Raw genomic sequence first — 18,888 nt, 5'->3', positions numbered from 1 at the left:
TATCGATGTGGGACAACAAATATTCAATTCTATTCTGTATGGCCAATCTCTTCACAATTGAACAGACGGTAATAGAAGTATGCATACGATGCAAAGAGCTTGAGGTTGATTCTTGTTGGTTTTCTCTTGGGAAAATTTATTTTAACAGGGCATTAGAAGGTTGCTCAAGGTGTACTCCTGATTGGGCTTCCAAAAAAAATGTAAAAAAAGATCCAATTTAGTTTCTTTCTAAAAAGATGATGGCAAAAGAAATTAGTAATATACATATAACTAATGTACATAATGTGGGAAGCAAAAGAGGTATTGTTTTGTGGTTTCAAGAGTGGTCTGATCTAATTTCTAAACAGAGAAGAGATGTTCAGAGACAAAATTGGCACATCATTGCCGTAAAACCGATGAAACCTACTTTACTTTGAAAGGACATTACAAATAACTCAAGATGACATCGAAGTTTTACGAGATGGGTGCATCGTATGAGGTAGTTGTCGACCTTTAGGAAGTTTTACGAGATGGATGATGCATACCTTCGATGATGAACTGATTTGTGTTGAGCTACCAAGAGATTATAGAGATTTCAAATGGGACTGACTATTTTTGAAGATCTTCACTGAAAGGGGATGGCAAAATCAGACTCACCTCTGTCGAGAGCAGATAATAAAATGGCATGGTTTGCCTCAAGAAAAAGATGGCTTTTCTTTGTTGGTATAAGATGAAAAACTAGAATACAGTCCACTAGGATATGAACCTCTCACAAGTTCATACATGGAAGAACGCGTCAGAACAGTTTGAACTAAAATAGGCAGGGGCCGCGCGAACGCAGGCCCCCACTGGCACAAATTATGACGTAGGCTCTCCCACATTGGGGAGACCTTAGGCGAGCACCCCTCCTCAAAGTGCAATGGAGGTCACCAGCCTAGGCCATGAGCCTTCTTGATCACTCATTGACCCCGCCCAGGTAAGTACGTTTCTGAGTCTTGCTCGTTTCCTTTTCAAAGGTCCTACTGGCTCCCATTCAAACTCATGCTTTCGATGTGGGATATGAATAACGGACCCGATGCTTGGATGCATTGAATCTCAGTCCATCCTTTTCTCTTCTCTTTTTTTTTTGTTTTGTTTCCCCTCTATATTTTTTCATTGTAATTATCTTTTGATATTCTTCTTTTAAAGTATGATCGTTATTTTCAAATTCATTGTATTAACCTTGATATCAAGCTGTATATTTAATTTAAGTTCGAATCATTCATGGTAGAAATCTTATTACATCTGCAATCGAGCATGGTTGGTTTATTCTAAGAAATTTAAAGCTAGCTAGCGTCTTAATCCCCCTAACACAGCAGGACTCGATCTTGTATTCATTATTTTTGTGCTTATGTGAACATTCTAATGAATTGCAAAATGCTAGGTTAAGGAGACGTTTGGATTCGAAGATGACTTGAGATGAGCTGAGATAAGTTGAAATAGATTGTAAAAGGTTCTGTGACTCGATCTTTTCAGAGAGGCAAGCTTCTAGATTTAGCTTATTAAATTAGGACAGATTTGAAACTTTTTTTTAATAACCTATTGTAATATCTTTCAAGAATAGCAAGGTTTAAAGTTTACAATATAAAGCCCTCAACTATTTGTAGACTGATTGTAATTTGAGTGGCTATTGACATGAGCTAGCCTGTTGTAGAACTTGTCAATACGTTTAGTATGTATTTGGGAATTAACGTGACCCTTTACAAACTGGAGCGCCATACCTAAAAGCAACAGCACAAGTAGAAGATAATTTTGTTCCTTCATCCTCGATTTCACGTTCTTTACCTTACAACATACGGAAATGCCTTAGTATTATAATGAATGATATTTGCAGTCATAGAATGCGCAAGTATCACGCAATCCCTTTGAAAAAAAACTCACTTGAAAAAAAAACTAATTTTTTAATAATGAACTTCACTTTTTTTCAAAATGATCGTGCCGCTTGAACATTCTACGACTGTATATAACATTACTCAATTTGTTATATATAGAGGGCGATTCCTTTAGCCATCCATAAACTCCTCCATAATACCCTCAATCTTCTACTAGCCTTCTAGATAGATACTAGCATTTCTTTTTATGTAATGGAATTGACTTTCCCACGGACCTAAATCTATTCAAATATATAATTTTCAAAGCAAGGACATCATCCATTTCTCACATAAATTTGATAATTTGGAAGTTGTAATGCTTGCTACTGAGATTTTATTATTTTCCACTTAATTCGTTCACTCAATGATGTGGAAACAGAAGCAACCACGTCGGTTAGAAAACCATCTGATTGTCAGTTCCCTGAAAGCATACGATGGCCTGTCTGCTGGTTAACTTGTCCAACAAAACTGTTGTACACCAAAGAGCTCCAACAAATAATTCTTTGAGAAAGTTGAATTCACCATCTCTGTGAAACTCTAATACCCAGCACTTGAATCAAGGTCTTTTTCCCTGTAAAATGTAGTTCTCAAATCCCCTCAATCCTTCCCGCAGCACCTTCAAAACAAAGAATATAGAGAAAATAAAAGTGATTGACCTTAAGATGTTTTCTAAAATTCACACCCTGATCCTCTATAGCCAAAAGTTTATCTGAGCAAATAAACTAGCTTATGGAAACTAATGAAAAGCACACAAAGCAAAAGAAAATTCCTAGACTAGTTACGTACAAAAGGTTTCTTGAGTCAAATTACTTGGCTATTTATTATGGGAAGTTTTTTTTTTTTTTTCAGTAAATAGCAATTTTATTAAATATAGGCGAAGCCAAGTACACGGGACATATACAAGAACCACACCTATGCATGACTGTCTAAAGATACTAGAAAATCATGTACGTTCAAGCTATTAAAGTCTATTACAATTGACCAATAGAATAATGTATGAAGAAAAAAAGTTCTAATCTAATAAAATGCATTTTGTTTCCTGAGAGAACCAAGTGAGCCACAAAAGAAAGTCTATATGATAGTCAACCACATGTGGCATACATGGAATAGTATCTACTGAAATTTAAGAAACTATGTAACACCTAATCTTGTAATCTACATGACTATCGAAATGGAGTAGGAAAGATTACTCAAACGGTTTAAGCACAGAAGAAGTACCGTTTGTATCTCTTCTTGGAACCACAAGGGCAAAGAGCATTCCTACTGATTTGCCCACTCTTGGCCAAATTAGACCTGGCAAGATCCAATGGTGTCGTACCCACCAGCTTCTGCACCTACAGATCATAAGGTACAAGTAATTGTAAGTGTATTTTCAGCCTCTGTTTCTAAGGATCAAGAAAACTACCATGCATGTACTCCATATTTTACACAGCCAAGCAGCGTGTAACTATGTCATATTTTAGACCCCAGGAGTAAATAAATGGTGAGATAATAGCATAAGTGGCTCTAGATAAATCCACTCATCAATGCATGTATTTGAAGTAACAACATAGAGAAGACAGTAAACAATGCTAGCTCAAGGAAAATTTTGTTGCAGGGTGATAAAGTTCACATTGATTCACAGACAACACAACTGCAAACTTGATCCGCATAGATTTTTAAGCTGATAATAGCAACTCTAGATGTCATCCCATCTCGCTGGGATAAACTATGGTAGACTGGTAGACTGTCTTTGTAAGCTCTTTCTACTTTTCCCATGCGGCCCCCTCCCTTCCCAGCCGAGGCAGAGTGAGGAGAATGAAAAAGTAGAAAGAGCCTACATAGACAGTCTACCAAAGTTTATCCATACAGAGATTTAATAGACTTCAATCACCCAACACCATCTTTTTCCTCGTTGTGTATAATTGTTTACAGTTTATGTTTCCAATATCATTTATAAAAAAAAAAATTTTATGTTTCCAATATCCAATAGCACTTTTTTCTTTTTATAGAAGTGCCAACATTCAATACTACTTTTCTTATGATAAATAAAATATTGTTTACCAATAAAAAAAAATTCAATACTACTTTCTTCTCAATAGAGGCAATCGCATTACTCTTTCATCCGGGACTAGTATTTCTTCTCCTCGCGCAATAGACCTTGTCAATGAGGTGATGCATATCCAGAAAATAGACCCAGAGGATGCCATGTTCCTCTAAATACTAGAATACAGACACGTGAATGTATGGGTGTATGCATATTCTAAAATTTAATTTTCCCAAGTTCACAAATTTAGAGTGGTTTCAATTAGTACTTTTCACAGATATACAAAGTTAATGAGGTTTCTACCATACATATGGAGAATACATCACAAACAAATTGGCAGCGAGAAAAATAAGGCAAACAGAGAGAAATCTACCTCAGCAATGCTCTTCGGCATCGGTTTCCCTTCTTCTTTTAACTTCTCTATCTTCTTTTGTGCTTCTTTAGCCCATGTAAACTTCGCAAGTGCATTCTCTACGTCCGCTATCGGGCAATTACAATGCTTTGCAGTTTCTTGTTTATGAGCAATTTGAAGATTCTACATATAAATAGACCTAAAACCAAAATGAGAAGATTTTCCCCTATAGAATCTCACAAAAGTTAAACCAGTGTAGCAAATCCCAAGATACAAATACTTGAGCTGCATTCCCAACCTTACAGCCGGGAAATAGAAAACTTTACCAGCTAGAGTGGCAGACACCCACTTTGAAATTAGCTACGAAGAGGGAAAATTTGGGGTGGAAATTATGGTCGTGATATCATTCCTATGTTTACGTTAAGACTATATGTAAACAATCTGAATTCTATAGAGAAAACCAACCTCTCCAGTAGGATCGAAACCTCCAAGGTGTCGAATTATAGCTTCCTGCTTCTCAAAAGCATCTGAAAATGTCGCCTCACTGCTTCGACCCACCATATATTGCTTGAATGCCCCTAACCTTCTCGCATTCTTCAATTCATCCGCAAACCCTGCAATCAAACAAGAATAACACTAAAAAATAATATGGATTGCATCGACTAAGTAAATTTTGCACAAAAAAAAAAAAAAATTAAAATGGGTTCGTCAAGAGTAACCAAGATGTGAAGCACATCAACAGCTATGCAATTAAAAACACAACAATTTAGCAAACAAATAAAATAAAAATAAAACAACAGCCAGAATGATATGGCGGTTATGTGGGCACTCACGAAGGAGCGTGAACGATTCGGAGCTGATCTGGGGTTCTTCCGGGTTGGTCTTCTGCCCGGTGAAGACCCCTTTGATCCTGTCCATCCATGAGCCCTGAAGCTGTGCGGTGGAGAAGATCGAGCGATGCTGTGACAGAGTTAGGTGACGGAATCTGGAGGAAGAGAATAAAGGGAAGGATGAGAAGTTAGGGAAACTCCTGTAAGTGCTGGTAAGGATTCGTGAAGAAGGCATTCTTGGGTTTTGGCTCCGGAGTTGGAAAGCTATTCTGAGCTCTCTCTCTCTCTCTCTCTCTCTCTCTCTCTGTGGTTAGTATTAGGGTTTATGATTTAGTCCATGGGGTTTTACGTTTTCAGATTGTGCGAGCATTTAGATAATAGAAACGACGCCGTTTGAAGACGGAAATGTATGCTTTCAAACCATCACGTTTTGAACAAAAATGTGATCTTCACCAGTAATAGGAGAGTACCCCGATAACTGGAGCTCAATACCTTAAAAAGTTGCCCAAGTTGTTTGCAAAAATCAATGGGTTAACACCTCTTTTTCGGACATCACATAACGTCACAACTCCATGCACAAAAAGTTACAAATTGCAATGAATACTTCTACCACAAAATACAAGGCATGTTCAATTTTGCGTTCAAGCAAATTACTTGCTAAGGATGAAGCCCCATCAATTTGTCAGCCCTCTTTCTTCTACGTATATTTATCAACAGCAAGCTGAACACTTGACCTTACTTATATAGCCTTGTGGTTGCAGTAGTCAGAGCCCACTCGAAGCCTGTTTCCTAACTATGAACAACCTTCCAAGAGAAATTGCATCTTTCCAAGTCCTAAGCCCTTGATCGCCTAAACTCAAACCAGATCTCATAGTGATTAAAAAGCAAGCTATCGTGTGTATGCTTTCCAACATACTCCAGCCCCAAACTCCCCAGCCGTTTTGTACACTCTTCACCTCCCAAACGGGAACAGAACTTTATGTTATGGGACACAAAGATTCGCCCATCATAAGGTTTCACTTTAGTTGCTAACCTTTCCAATCCAACCCACACAAGCCTATCGGGTATGTGAAGAAAGACAGCACTAGCATAGATCAAATCATACACAACTTCTGAAAATTTGGTTAAATCCATATCCTCCCCTTTCACAATGAAAGGCCGCTTGTATAGGAGTCCTTGAGAAGGAAGCTCGTATCGAAATGCAGCCATCAGAGATAGCTCATCTCTTTCAAGACAATTATAATGCTCAGGATTGAGATAGCGAATGAAATGCAAGCCAACTCGGAGGGTGCCGCAGCCAATTTCAAGGACGTGTGAGTCAGGCATGAGGTGTGTAGATTGTGCAAGGAACTCAAACACATCTCGGCCCCCTGCCCAGGGCTCACCATAGTTGCTGTGGTGTTCTTCAACAAGAAGCTCTCCAGGGCAGGGTAGGGCAGTGTGGTTGTTTGCTTCAGGTCCTTCATAATGTGATATGCCTTTGAACCTGGAAAGGAGAATTTGGTTAGAGTCTTGATAGGGTTTGTCATAGAAACTCTCAAAAAAGGGAAAATGTACAAACCCTACTACCCTAGTATGCATATCAAACACATAAGCCTACCTGTACACAGCAAACACACATGCACACATGAAATCAACATGTAGGACAGATAAAGAATGCTCAAGCAGCAAGAAATGACCAAACAAGCACTATATATAATTTATGACCAAACACACTCACTGTGGTTGTTAACAAAACTTTTTGTAAATAAAATTTTTTATTAGAAACCACAACGAGGAGAACAACAAAACTACATGTATGGATAAAAAAAGAAAAAAGATATCAATCCAGTCTATGTTTTGTATTATTTTGTCAGGTTCCCACTGCTCTAAGTTTTAAATTTTTTATCATCTCTCTGTTTCTGAACTACAGAGTACAGAGTAACCAAATGATCTTTTAGGAATACTTGAAGCCAAGATCCATCCAACCCAGCCTTAAACAACAAGCCAAGATACAGGGTAACGCATCTGCCAGACCTAAGAATAGCATAAAAACAAACAAAACATAAGTCACCCTATCCGAAAAATAAGTGCACTAGTCATCTGAGTTTGTGGCAAATAATATCAAAATTGTAGAACCAGTATTCAAAGTTACCACTATGATGTTTATAGTATCCAAGTATCTCTTGTTTGTTGTTTCCCAAACGCAAACAAATAGTGCAAACACAAAGCTTATTTCAGAAAACCTAGCCATTGTTTTAAAACAACAATGAGGTGAATAATTTATAATTTCCAATGAAAGCACTGAGCATTGTAGGTATGCGTGTGTATGAGAGAGAGAGACTTTCCCAGAAAGGCTTCTCCACAAATTTCCTTGCATTTCCTCTCAAATTCATATTGTTCATCCTTTCTGATGAAACCTTTGGGACCCACATTTCGACTAATCATTTTCCCGATTCCTCCTCATAACGTTTACTTCTTCAAACACACTCTTCCTCCCCCAAGTCACCTTCCTTTCTAAACTCCCTGCCAACCCACCAAATCACTTAATCCCGACCCAACTTTCGCCCACCGCGCAACCTGTGAGGGGAAAATAAAAACAAACTGGGACAATTCCTGAAACAACTCATATAATACCCGCGCTTAGGACAAAGTTAAATCTCCAAAATCTCAATTGAGAGAGCAAATAATGAATCAATAAATACGTATGCCACAAACCCATGTAAAACTACACACCAACTCCTCCATCACCATACAAGATTTTGGAATATGTTCACACATAGACATACATTTACATATAGAAAGAGAGAGAAAGAGAGGAGGGAGGAGAGTACGTACTGCAGGAGATCTTGGAGTTGCTGGGCTCTGGAGCGGGGGTTGATGCCCTTGCGGAGGACGTTGTCTTGCATATGGAGGCCATTCACTCGGATCTGGTCCATGACCCACTCCACATCCTCCTTCGTCGTGGACACAGAAACACGGCCCGCGCCATCACCACCACCAACGGACACGGGGACATCGCCCCCGGCACCGGACACTCCCGCAGGGCAAGAACAAGAGGATAGAGACGACAAGAGAAAGAACAAGAATATAGCGGCCACGGAGGCCGCCAGGACGAGCACTGGCACTGTTACCACAACGCCCTTCGGTGATGGCAAGGACGATGGGGGAGCCATGTGTGTTTCTGTGTCTTCGTCGCTGTGTCCGTTAGTTAAGTGTGATCTTTGCTAAAACAAATTCAAAATCTCAGATCGAGGAGGATTTTGCCTTGCGAAGCGACGACGCTTCTCCAATTAGTAACCGACAGCGTGGGGATCAGAGTAGGAGGGGTTTGTTTTTCTTTAAGAAAAAAGATTATTACTTTTTATATGGAGAGGAATGTCGTGGACCGGAGATCGTCGTTTTGACTCCCATATCTTCATTGAATTTGAGGGCATTGGCCAAGGGGATGGATGCACGTGAGGTGGGATCTGGGTTCTGAGTCGGTTTGAATTGAGAAATGCATTGAAATCATCTTCATTTACCTTCTTATTATTTATTATTATTCATAAATTTTAACTTATAAATTTTATTATTATTTATAAACTATTTTATCTCATTTCATTTCTCAATCTAAACGGAATCGTCTCTTCGCGCTTCTCCTTTCTATAAGTCAATGCAAATTGGGAGGAATGCCTTTGAAATGAAACCAGAGTTCCTCTCTTTTATTTTTTATCAATAATTTTGTGTCGTAAAAGATGGCAACCATTTATAACACTACGCATGTCAAGTAAAGAAAAGAAAGCAGCCAATACTCGAGTAATTATGCTGAGGTGAATGGATGTAATTTTTTTTGTTATACTTGTGAATGCTATAAAAGGAGTCTAAGTGGCTCATTCCAATGTAATATAATTCTGAGAGAAGATATACAGAAGAACGATAGAAACTCGTGAGAGAGATACTTTCTCATTGTGGAGAAAGTGATCTGTGAGAGTGAGATCTTGCACACAAACTGTATTTTCATCAATGAATCAAATAAGGCTTCTAATTGTTCCTGCTGTGGATATAGATCATTAGAATCAAACCACGTAAATCATTTGTGTTCTTTATTGTTTTCTTTACCGCTTCACACTCATTTGTGTTATTTATTGTTTTCTTTACCGCTTGTGTGAAGTTTGTGAGTTTCTTGACAAATCTTGGCAGAGCAATTCTGTTCTAACATCAACACAGATATGATAAGAGTTCAGGTTTTGAGGGTGAGATGAGAATTTTGTATTTTGTTTTAGTGTTTAAAATATTATGTTTTGGTATTATTATTGTATTGAGATTTGAAAAAGTTGAATTATTTATTATATTTTGTATGGAGATTTGAAAAAAGCATAATGATGAGATGAGATGAGATGAAAATTTTGTGTCTCATCCCACTCCCCAAACCTGCCCTTAGCTACATCCAGAAGAGAAGCTTATTGTTTATTCAAAAAAAAAGAGAAGCTTCTTAAATTCAATTTCTTGAAATTCTTTTGGCTGTACTGTATCTATATACAACATATATTTATGGAATTGATAATCATATGAACAACACAACTAACCTTGACTATCATGGGATTTCGTATTGAATCGGATTTTTGGAATCCTAGAAAGTATTTTATTAATGGTGAATCACAAACATTAATATATGAACACTGTTATTTATTTTCCTTCATAAATTTTATTGACCAAAATGAGACATTGATGAGTAGCGAGAAGGATGTGTTGTGCTGAATGATCGGTATGGTCAGGCCTCAGGCCCCAAGTCTAGGTTTTGATTTCGGTGATGGTACATGAAAAGGGTAGGGTAACATCATGACTAACCTGCCAGAAGAGCAAACATGCCATTGCCATGAAGATCAACAAAACGTAGCTTAAGAGGACAAGACAAGTTTGATATTGGATTAGAGGAGGATAAGACAAGTAAATTAATGTGGTTTGGCAAAGTGCATACATAATAACCAAAAAAGGGGTGGGATTGGGAACTAAATCATAGCTGGTTTCCCAAAGCTGGGCTCTGCATTTGTGGCTTTAGGAATTGTAGTAATCAAATTATTGAAAAAAGTCATACATCATGTCATCATTACAAACTTCAAACAAAGTTGCTGATCCTACTTGGGTTACAAAAATCACGTTAACAAATCATTAACAGGACCCAACAAGGCTATACAACCAACCCGACAACAAAGATTATGCAAACAAGCAACTTAAAACAGATCCAAAATCTGTAAGCCTCGGCAAAGCAACCCATTACCACATTAAAATTTAATGGCACAACATTCCCCAGTATAACGTTTTCCTGATAAAAGAATGTGAACCTCAAACAACAACAGACACATTATACAAATTCACCAGAAGAGCAGCAATCAGTCATTTTTCACGACCTAGATTATGTCAGACTTTCTTCTTCTATGACGATAGAGGGTAACTCTAAAGTTTGGATCCGATGCAGTGACCATCTTGCTCTGTGGCAAGGTGTCTAGTTTTGTATCTAAGCCATTGCATTTGGGACTCTCTCTGAGGAGAGTACTTGTCTCAGCATATCGTGATTTTCTATTGGAGTTCTGTAAAATTGCCTTGAAACGCAGATCTGAATAACTAAGTGATTGGGAAGCTGGAAAGTGGATGGAACTTCTAGCCCCTGATCTGAAACTTCTCGCTCTTCCGACGATCTCTTTTTCTGCAGCACCTTGCCTTTGGCGACTGGCCACAGTAGATGTCATGAAACGAGGCTGAGAATTGGAAAGATTTCTCTTTATAACTTTCTTTGAATTTCGAGGTGTTCCCGTGGCTTCTTTTAAATCTTCTTTGGTGCTCATGGGGGTCTTCACTTCATCTTCAATAAGTCCATAATTAGCTGAGAAAAGCCTTTTGTTTTCACTTAACAGGATTTCAGCCTTTTGTATTTCATTCCCAACTTCCTGACATTCTTCTTCAGCTTCTCTCATTTCTTCTTCAAGAAGCATGATCTTTTTTTCTCTCTGTTTCTTCAATTCCTGTGTATGCATCGAAACAAGTATCGGTTACAAGAATGTGTTCACACAGACACCAACACCAGATAAGAAATTTGAGAAGCCTACCTCTGGAAATTCTCTATATGACTCTACGCCTCTAGCTCTCTTTGCAAAGCTCAAAGAACAGATCGTCTCTCCAGTATCTTCTTCACATGGGCTTACAAGCACAAGCATTAAAACCTTTGAGCCATCACCTATACCAATTGATTGTAAGAGAATAGGGTAACATCTCCTAAAAACAATTCCTTTCTGCTAAAACGAGCAAAGCATTTTTAAGTACAAATGCATAGTTTAGTCTTAGAGGGGAGTCATCAATGTATAAAACAGCTAGAAGCTTGATTGTCTATTATCCTAGGTCTCAATTATGCTAAAGAATAAGCTCATTACAAAATGGTATCAAAGCTTGCATCGTTTCTAATAGTTTGAGGATGCAATAAAGAAGAATATAGCATGTTACCTAAGGAATCCTTGAGGATTTGAGTTAGCTTGCTATTCCTGAAACAGTGAAACCAAAGATATAGAAAATAGAACTGAGTTGGAGTTCCAGAATAATTGGTAGGAAAAAGAACAACTTAGAAGGCTACTCCTTCGATTGAAAACTTACAAACTGTGTTTGGCAATTGTAAATTTTGGGATCCATTCTTGGCTTATCTAACAAGAATGAAAAGATAACTAAAGACGAGAGTCAAATCTTATCAGAGTACTTGCCTGTAAGGCACATAGCTCCTCTTCTTTCTCAAAGCTGCAATAACATCACCTAAAGCTGAAAGAGAGAGATTTATGGCCCGCCCTTCATCAAGTGTAAGTCCAGTGGCACCTGTTTTCAATAATCGCTCACTTCCTCCAAGATCGACCATCCACAGTTTGCTCACTTCTGCTTTAGCTTCGGAAGCATCCCCACATCGATATACATTGATCCTTGTAAGGCTAGATATATAAAGCTAAACAGATAACGTAATTATCAAACCAAATTAATCCATCAAGACTATCTGAAAAATGTGTCTAGACCCATAACCCACCAGTGTGATCTGCTAGATGCCTCATTAACACTAGTCCAAGAAGTGGCTCTAACACGTCTCCCTTTAGTATACCACCATCTGGCCGTTGCAAAATCTGGAATTGGGACATCTGTGAGACCCTCAATTTCCACCAAACCCTTGGAATCTGTTTGTATGTTGAGGTTGCTGTAGTAGAATTAACCAAATCAAAGCAATCAATGTAATAAATTGCCCAAGAAGTTAGTCGTGCATGACGAATCTATTTGACACATTAGATTATAGATATACCATCGTGTTAAAGCCCCATATGCTCTGCAGGATGACTTTGGAGCCAGCAAATCTCTCAGATTACCCATGTACACCTCCAGCATACTCATTGAAAATGTCAAAGAATGTGAGTTATTCAAAGAGGCTTGATTGAAGAGCTCTTTCAGAGCTCGAGGAAGAATTCCTGGTTTCTCGTTTGTCCCGTCCTGCAGATTCATTACAATCCATTATTCAACCATGCAAATCCAGTAATAGCTAGATCCAAATATCAAATACTCACCATTGTAAATGTCTTCCCTGTGCCTGTTTGACCGTAGGCGAAAATGCAGACATTATGCCCATCAAGTGCAGATTTGAGGATCGGTTCCACCTCAACAAAAACATCGTCTACAGAAATCTCAAGCAGGATACTCTTACTGAAACTGCCCAAATTGTTTAAAAAAAAAAGATAAAAAAATATAAACAAGACTTTGACAGATTGAAATTGTACACTAACCTTGGCTTGCTTGTTGCAGAAAAACTTTATCAAGTTCAAATTCTTTCCTTATTCCAGCCAACTGAACCACGATCTTCTCCGACCCAGTCGAAATGGGTCCATGAATTCTTCTCTTGTCTGTCAATAGGAATGGTCGAACACGACAAAATACCCGAATGCTGCCTGAAAATTGAATTCGATGCTATATCAGAAGAAAGAAGAAGGTAATTTAAAAAGAAACCCTGACTAAGCCAACCATCACAATTACCTTTGATGTCTAATATCTTGTTCAATGCTTCTCTCCGCCGTTTATCTAACGACCGCCGCTTCAGCCTCAACTGAGCAATCTCCTCTGAAGAAACAATTCAATGCAACACGTTAATATCATGGCAATGATCTCTACTGCTTGGTGTGGGGTAATCTCCCGTAACTAAAAGCCGAGATTGAAAATAGTACCTTCTAAATTCAATATCGACTGCTCAAGCTCGTTCTTTACGTGCTCAGGAACGACATTGACATCGGTATAGATAGCGGGAATCGATGGTGAATTGAGCAACTCAGAAACCGGTGAGAGCCCATCAAGGGAATCTGGGTTTGATCCCATAGGGGATGATTTCAAGGACTCCCTCGCATCTTCTAAAGGCAATGAGATCTGTTCTTTTTCAGCGGGAATGGACATTTCTCAGCCAAACAAAGCAATCCACCAAGACCAGCACCGACCCTTTTCCAGGAAATGCAATGTTTTGAAACAGAAGCAACACTTTCTGGCTGTAAAAATGCTCCAACAAAAGCAGAAAATGAAGCTCTTTTTTTTTCCCCCTCCTTGCGAATGAAGCTAAATATACTTTTTCCAACAAAATCCAGAAATTGAAAAGATGTATAACTGCTACTTTGAGATAAGTTGTGTCCCAAAAATAGACAACAACAAAAAAAATCAGAGACAGCTGACCCAACAAAAATATATATATACGACTGACCCGTACGAAGACAACAAGCTAGAGAGAGAAATTCTTTACACTTCAAAGACAAGGACAAGAGGTCATAACTACCATTAACATAAATCAGTTATTAGACCCGACAAAAATCTGTGTTAACTGACCTCTATACGAACAAGCTTCAACATCGAAAACCAGAAACACTTCCAAGAATGACGAGAATATAAATCAAGATCAAGTAGAACAAACGTTCAAAATACCCAAAAAACTTAATAAATAACTATAAAAACTCGAGAAATTCAATAAACTTCATAAATCTGCAAGTTAATATTAACTGAGAATAATTTAAAAACCAAAGCCACTATCACAAACCGAATACTAAAAATAGGTAATTTGGAAGCTGGAGCAAAGCTACGTTGGTATGATTATAAATGACCCAGGATTGAACCTCTAGAAGCACAAGACTACATTACCGAAGGAGAGAAGAAGAAGAAGAAACCCTAGACTTCATTACCGAGAACGATCAGAAGTCAAAAACTGAGCACAAATTTTAAAAAACAATAATAAATATGGAAACCCCAGAAGGAAAAAGCATGTGGGTTCGGGTTTATTTCAATGATTGAACACTATAAAGGCCCGGATTTGGAGGTGACACTTCTTGCACAGTTAAGGGACACTAAGGTTAATAAAAAAAATATTTTAATGTAAGAATCTTTTTGGTTGGTCCAGATCTAAAATTGGCTACACCAAACTGAAAAAGTCTTGGAGGAGCGTCGGGAGCTTAAAGAGGGCAAAAAAGTCTTGGTCCCAGTTTCTGTTGGTCTTGCCACGTGGAGGACACAATGAATTTACTCGTGTGTTGGGATTTTATTGGGTAAGTTGAGTGGTGGAAATACTAAATAGTGCTTCCGGTTACTCTTTTTTAACGGCTTTACCGAGATGGAAGACTTGCCGTTGACGGTAATGTTATAATGGCTGGACGGTGTTCCCGATCACAGAAAAAGAAAAAATCTCCCTAATTTCTTACTATTCACAATTTCATGCAATCTTCACGTATCACATTTTTTAATTTTTATTATTATTTTATATCAAATATTTAATATATAAATAATAAATAAAAAAAATTAAATTAATTTAAAAAGAATAAACTCAAAAAATATTAAAAATATTAAAAAATTTAAAAAAATATAATATGTAGAGATTGGGCTCGTTTGTTTTTAGAGATGAGATGAGATGAGATGAAATGAGATGAGTTGAGATTAAAGTTAAAAAGTTGAATAAAATATTGTTAGAATATATTTTTTAATATTATTGTTGTTTTGAAATTTGAAAAAGTTGAATTGTTTATTTTATTTTGTGTGGGAATTTGAGAAAGTTGTAATGATGAGGTGAGATGAGATGAGATGAGATGAGATGTTTTTGGAAAACAAACAAAGCCTGAGTAGATTGTGTAGTATTACTCATAGAAAAATGATAGAACCACTCAAAATTGTACACATATTTTATACTAAATTTTTTTAGTTGTTTTAACTTTGACTTATACAGAAATAATTTCATCTCATCTCATCTTATTATTATAATTTCTTTAAATTTAAATGTAAAATATAATAAATAATTCAACTTTTTCAAATATCAAAACAAAACTAATATTAAAAAATAATATTCTAGTAATATTTTATTCAATTTTCAACTTTCATCTCAAACCATCTCATTTCATCTCACTATCCAAATGGGATCTTAAGATTTTTTAATGATTTTATGATTTTTTTTAATTGTTAAAGTTGTATTTTTTAATAATTTTATGATTTTTTTATTTTTAAAATTAATATTTAAAGAGATTTAAAAAATAGTTGAAGAAAAAAATTCAAATTACACTGTTTGGTACCGAATTTTTTGTGGGAGTGCAGTACTCTTCCAAATATTAATGTTAGATGAGTTATGTTATGTACAGTCATTTTTATGTATTTTTTGTACATTTTATTTATGTAATTGGTCAAAACAGTTATTTTATATTAAAAAAATTGACACAGCCAGTCATATTAGTAGAATGCGTAAATAAGTATGCAAAAATATCTAACATAAAATTTTTGATATTAGATATAGTTTTATATATATAAATTTTGTACTTTTTTAAAATAAGTAAGATTCGTTATTAAAAAAATAATTTTTAAATAGATCTTAAATTTAAATGAAATTTACAAAATTTACATAATCCAAAACTGTAATATCATTTCTGTATTTAAAAATTCAAATATTTCCTGCATGCGACCATCGTGCAAAATTGTGGCTTTAATGGAACCTTGAGAAAGCAGCAACTGGAGTGTGCAAAATAAGTTTTAATGGGCTCACCTTCTTTTATCTTTCTCTAAAGACGAGTGATTGTAAGGCATCTAGCTTTTTCTATTAATAAAAGAAAAGGTTGCATGGGTGGGAATATTTCTCAAATACAAATACAAATACCAATCCAAATAAATAGTAGTCGTTTTCTATAATAAGCGTGCCTTCAACATTTCAAAGAGTTTCAAAGAGTTTAATACCATACAAAGAAAAAAAAAAAAACAGAACACATAATGGACACAAGAAAAGAAAAGATTCTGTTATTCATTTTGGTCATATTGCAGTGACTATCAAATTTGATCCTAAAATCTAATTTACTGTAGCAATAAATCATCCACTTTTGCATTTGCATAATCCTATATAACATATTTTGAGACTCTTGTGAGGTGAAAAATAATAAAGTCAATATCGAATCCAGCCACAGGACAAAAGTTATGAGTGAGGGACAAGAGATATGAGTGGGAGACATCACATGCAGGTGGCAGGCTTCAGAGTATCAACATGAGTGGTGCAAGTTGGAAGGAAAGGCTTCCTTACACATGTAATGAAATAGATGTATAAAAGGCATTCAACCATATGATCAGGGGATCGGCTCCTTCTTCGGTTCTTCTTCTTCTTCTCCAGAGAGAGTTTTTCCTTTCTTGACTTCTCATTCGAAACTAGATACGCAGGGAGCTCGAGTGAAGGCTTTCTTTTCAGTAGATTTATTTTCAGGATCACCATTATATAAAGAGATATAAGAGATTGTAAACAAAAATAATAATGAATTCCTCATCTCCAAATCCTCGTAGACGTAGGCATTATGCTGAACAACATAAACTCATATGTCTATTTTATCTACTCATTTCATCACTATGGACATATGTATCAACATTGTACAGCTGTACCGAAACACTGTTGGAGACTCCAAACAATATCGAATGAGGTCCAAGTCGTCCTAATAAGCCTGAAATGACTCTTTCTTACCTTCCGACCTATTGAGCGATTTTTGGAGCATCAACAACTCTATTAGTAGCCCAAACACCTAATTAGATTTGCATTTGCATAATCCAACGAGAGTGCTGTTAACAGTCGACCGCTCTCATAGATTTCAACCCCCATTCTCTACTCATGATCAATATGAGTTTAAAGTTTCATTCATAACTTCGAGAACGTCTTCGATCATAGCGACTCTGTTTTAAGACATCTTTTATAAATATAATGGATCATGAAATGTTGTGTTAGGTAATAGACTTAAAAAATAATATAACTAATTCGGTTAACTATAGGGGTGAGGTGGACCAAATGATAAATGGACTAAAGGGTGGAGCATGGGAATGAGAAAGAAATGAGAAAAACAGAACTTTCAGAGTAACAGACAAGGCAAAAGTAAAATGGAAACAGTCGAAGTAACAAGAAGCTTATTTTAAGAGCAACGTAAGATACAGACTCATACCCATGTGGATGGGTTCAGAGAAGTGGTCAGTCGAATATGGTCTTAAAGCTTCCTTTGACCACTCCCACGTGCAGCTGCATAATCTGGCCCGGTTTTTGAAGAATGAATTCAACAGCTCTGTGCTCGAGGGAAGATCAACGACGAACCATCTAGAAATTTGCAATTTGGCATCCTTTCACCCTTTTGCCTGCAATTGCTATCCAAATGGGTAATTATGTGCCAACTATGATCACCAAAATAAGCAAAGCAATCATATCCACATAATATAAAATATAAATATAACTTTTGTCATCCATCCCTCTTTATTATTTTACACCTTATATTTTATAAAAAAAAAATAATATTTATAATCGTGAGTACGTAAGTATCGTATAGTCATTTTAAAAAAAAGTAAATAAATATGAAACTCACATGAAAATAAATTAATTTTTTTAATAGTATACCTCACTCTTTTTCAAAATGATTGCACAGAATTTACACACTCCACAACTATACATAGCATCACTCATAAAAAAAATATTAGGTATAAGGTGTTGACAATTGTTGGGATGAATAGTAGTTGATGTATAGTAAAACTCATATTATATAATGAGAGTATTTTTATAAAATAATGTTATTTTTATAAAATATTTTACAAAAATACCCATAATTTAAAAATATTATTATATAAAATATTATGAAAAGTGATGTGTTTATTATTTTTCAAATAAGAAAGAACAGACCCCATTATTTGGTTTTTAACCACTTTTATTTGTCTTCTCAAATTTTGTATATTTCTTAATATTTTACTATCAAGGGTTCCATTTTATTGCTTAACATTGACATACATGCTTATATTAATCACATAAGTGTTGGTTTAGTAAAGTTGAGGTCCTAATGTTAAGTGTGGCCTTATTTTCCACTACTTTGGACTTAATCACTTATAAGAGATGAGCAATATTTAATATTTTTAAATAATATTTAATACTCAATAAATATTACAGAATTTACTTTACGTATTTATAATAGTTCGGCCCTAAACTTTAGAACTAAGAAAAAAAACTTAAGAGATAATAATTTGATTATCTTCATCACCTGCATCTCCCATTATTATTATACTACTTTATTGATCTTATAATCAATATTAGATTCTTGTTCTTATTATTAATGTTATTATAGTAATTTTTCAGTGGTTGAATATGGATGTTGGCTAATAAAGCTCTGCAAATCAGCTTCATTGAAAAGAGCTGTACACTAACAATGAAGGTCTTTGAAATCTTATACCAATTGTACATGTTAAGTGGTCGCATCAATGACTTTTAGAAATTTTCTTTGAAAAATAATATTTGTGAATATCCATGGATTT

General features: G+C 36.0%; 4 protein-coding genes and 1 non-coding gene across 6 annotated transcripts in view; 1 reads left to right on the top strand and 4 right to left on the bottom strand.

Moving 5' to 3' along the window:
- Positions 1-18,888, top strand: part of LOC109004516 (probable disease resistance protein At4g27220) — a 963,953-nt gene that overhangs the window by 621,905 nt on the left and 323,160 nt on the right. The gene's annotated exons all lie outside the window — the stretch shown is intronic.
- LOC118349377 lies at positions 800-963 on the bottom strand. The gene has a single exon (XR_004802346.1). It is a non-coding gene; the product is annotated as a U1 spliceosomal RNA (small nuclear RNA).
- Positions 2,045-5,548, bottom strand: LOC109004481 (protein translocase subunit SecA 1-like). The gene is made up of 5 exons (XM_018983038.2): positions 5,101-5,548; positions 4,733-4,881; positions 4,289-4,450; positions 3,108-3,223; positions 2,045-2,505 (listed from the first exon to the last, which is right to left on the bottom strand). Exons 1-5 carry the CDS (start codon positions 5,330-5,332, stop codon positions 2,487-2,489), a joined length of 678 nt encoding a protein of 225 aa, XP_018838583.1. The 5' UTR covers positions 5,333-5,548; the 3' UTR covers positions 2,045-2,486.
- On the bottom strand, positions 5,625-8,525 carry LOC109004480. The gene is made up of 2 exons (XM_018983037.2): positions 7,915-8,525; positions 5,625-6,583 (listed from the first exon to the last, which is right to left on the bottom strand). The coding sequence occupies exons 1-2, from the start codon at positions 8,250-8,252 to the stop codon at positions 5,932-5,934; spliced, it is 990 nt and encodes a 329-aa protein (XP_018838582.2). The 5' UTR covers positions 8,253-8,525; the 3' UTR covers positions 5,625-5,931.
- LOC109019856 (kinesin-like protein KIN-14U) lies at positions 10,174-14,398 on the bottom strand. The gene is made up of 10 exons (XM_019002227.2): positions 13,293-14,398; positions 13,105-13,188; positions 12,858-13,019; positions 12,642-12,748; positions 12,383-12,567; positions 12,116-12,280; positions 11,805-12,023; positions 11,554-11,591; positions 11,163-11,290; positions 10,174-11,078 (listed from the first exon to the last, which is right to left on the bottom strand). Exons 1-10 carry the CDS (start codon positions 13,513-13,515, stop codon positions 10,467-10,469), a joined length of 1,923 nt encoding a protein of 640 aa, XP_018857772.2. The 5' UTR covers positions 13,516-14,398; the 3' UTR covers positions 10,174-10,466.

This window comes from Juglans regia, chromosome 8 (genome assembly GCF_001411555.2).
Source record: "Juglans regia cultivar Chandler chromosome 8, Walnut 2.0, whole genome shotgun sequence".
In the NCBI taxonomy this organism is placed as follows: Eukaryota; Viridiplantae; Streptophyta; class Magnoliopsida; order Fagales; family Juglandaceae; genus Juglans; species Juglans regia.
The sequence above is the reverse complement of the archived record's forward strand: the minus strand, read 5'-3'. Positions and strand labels throughout refer to the sequence as shown.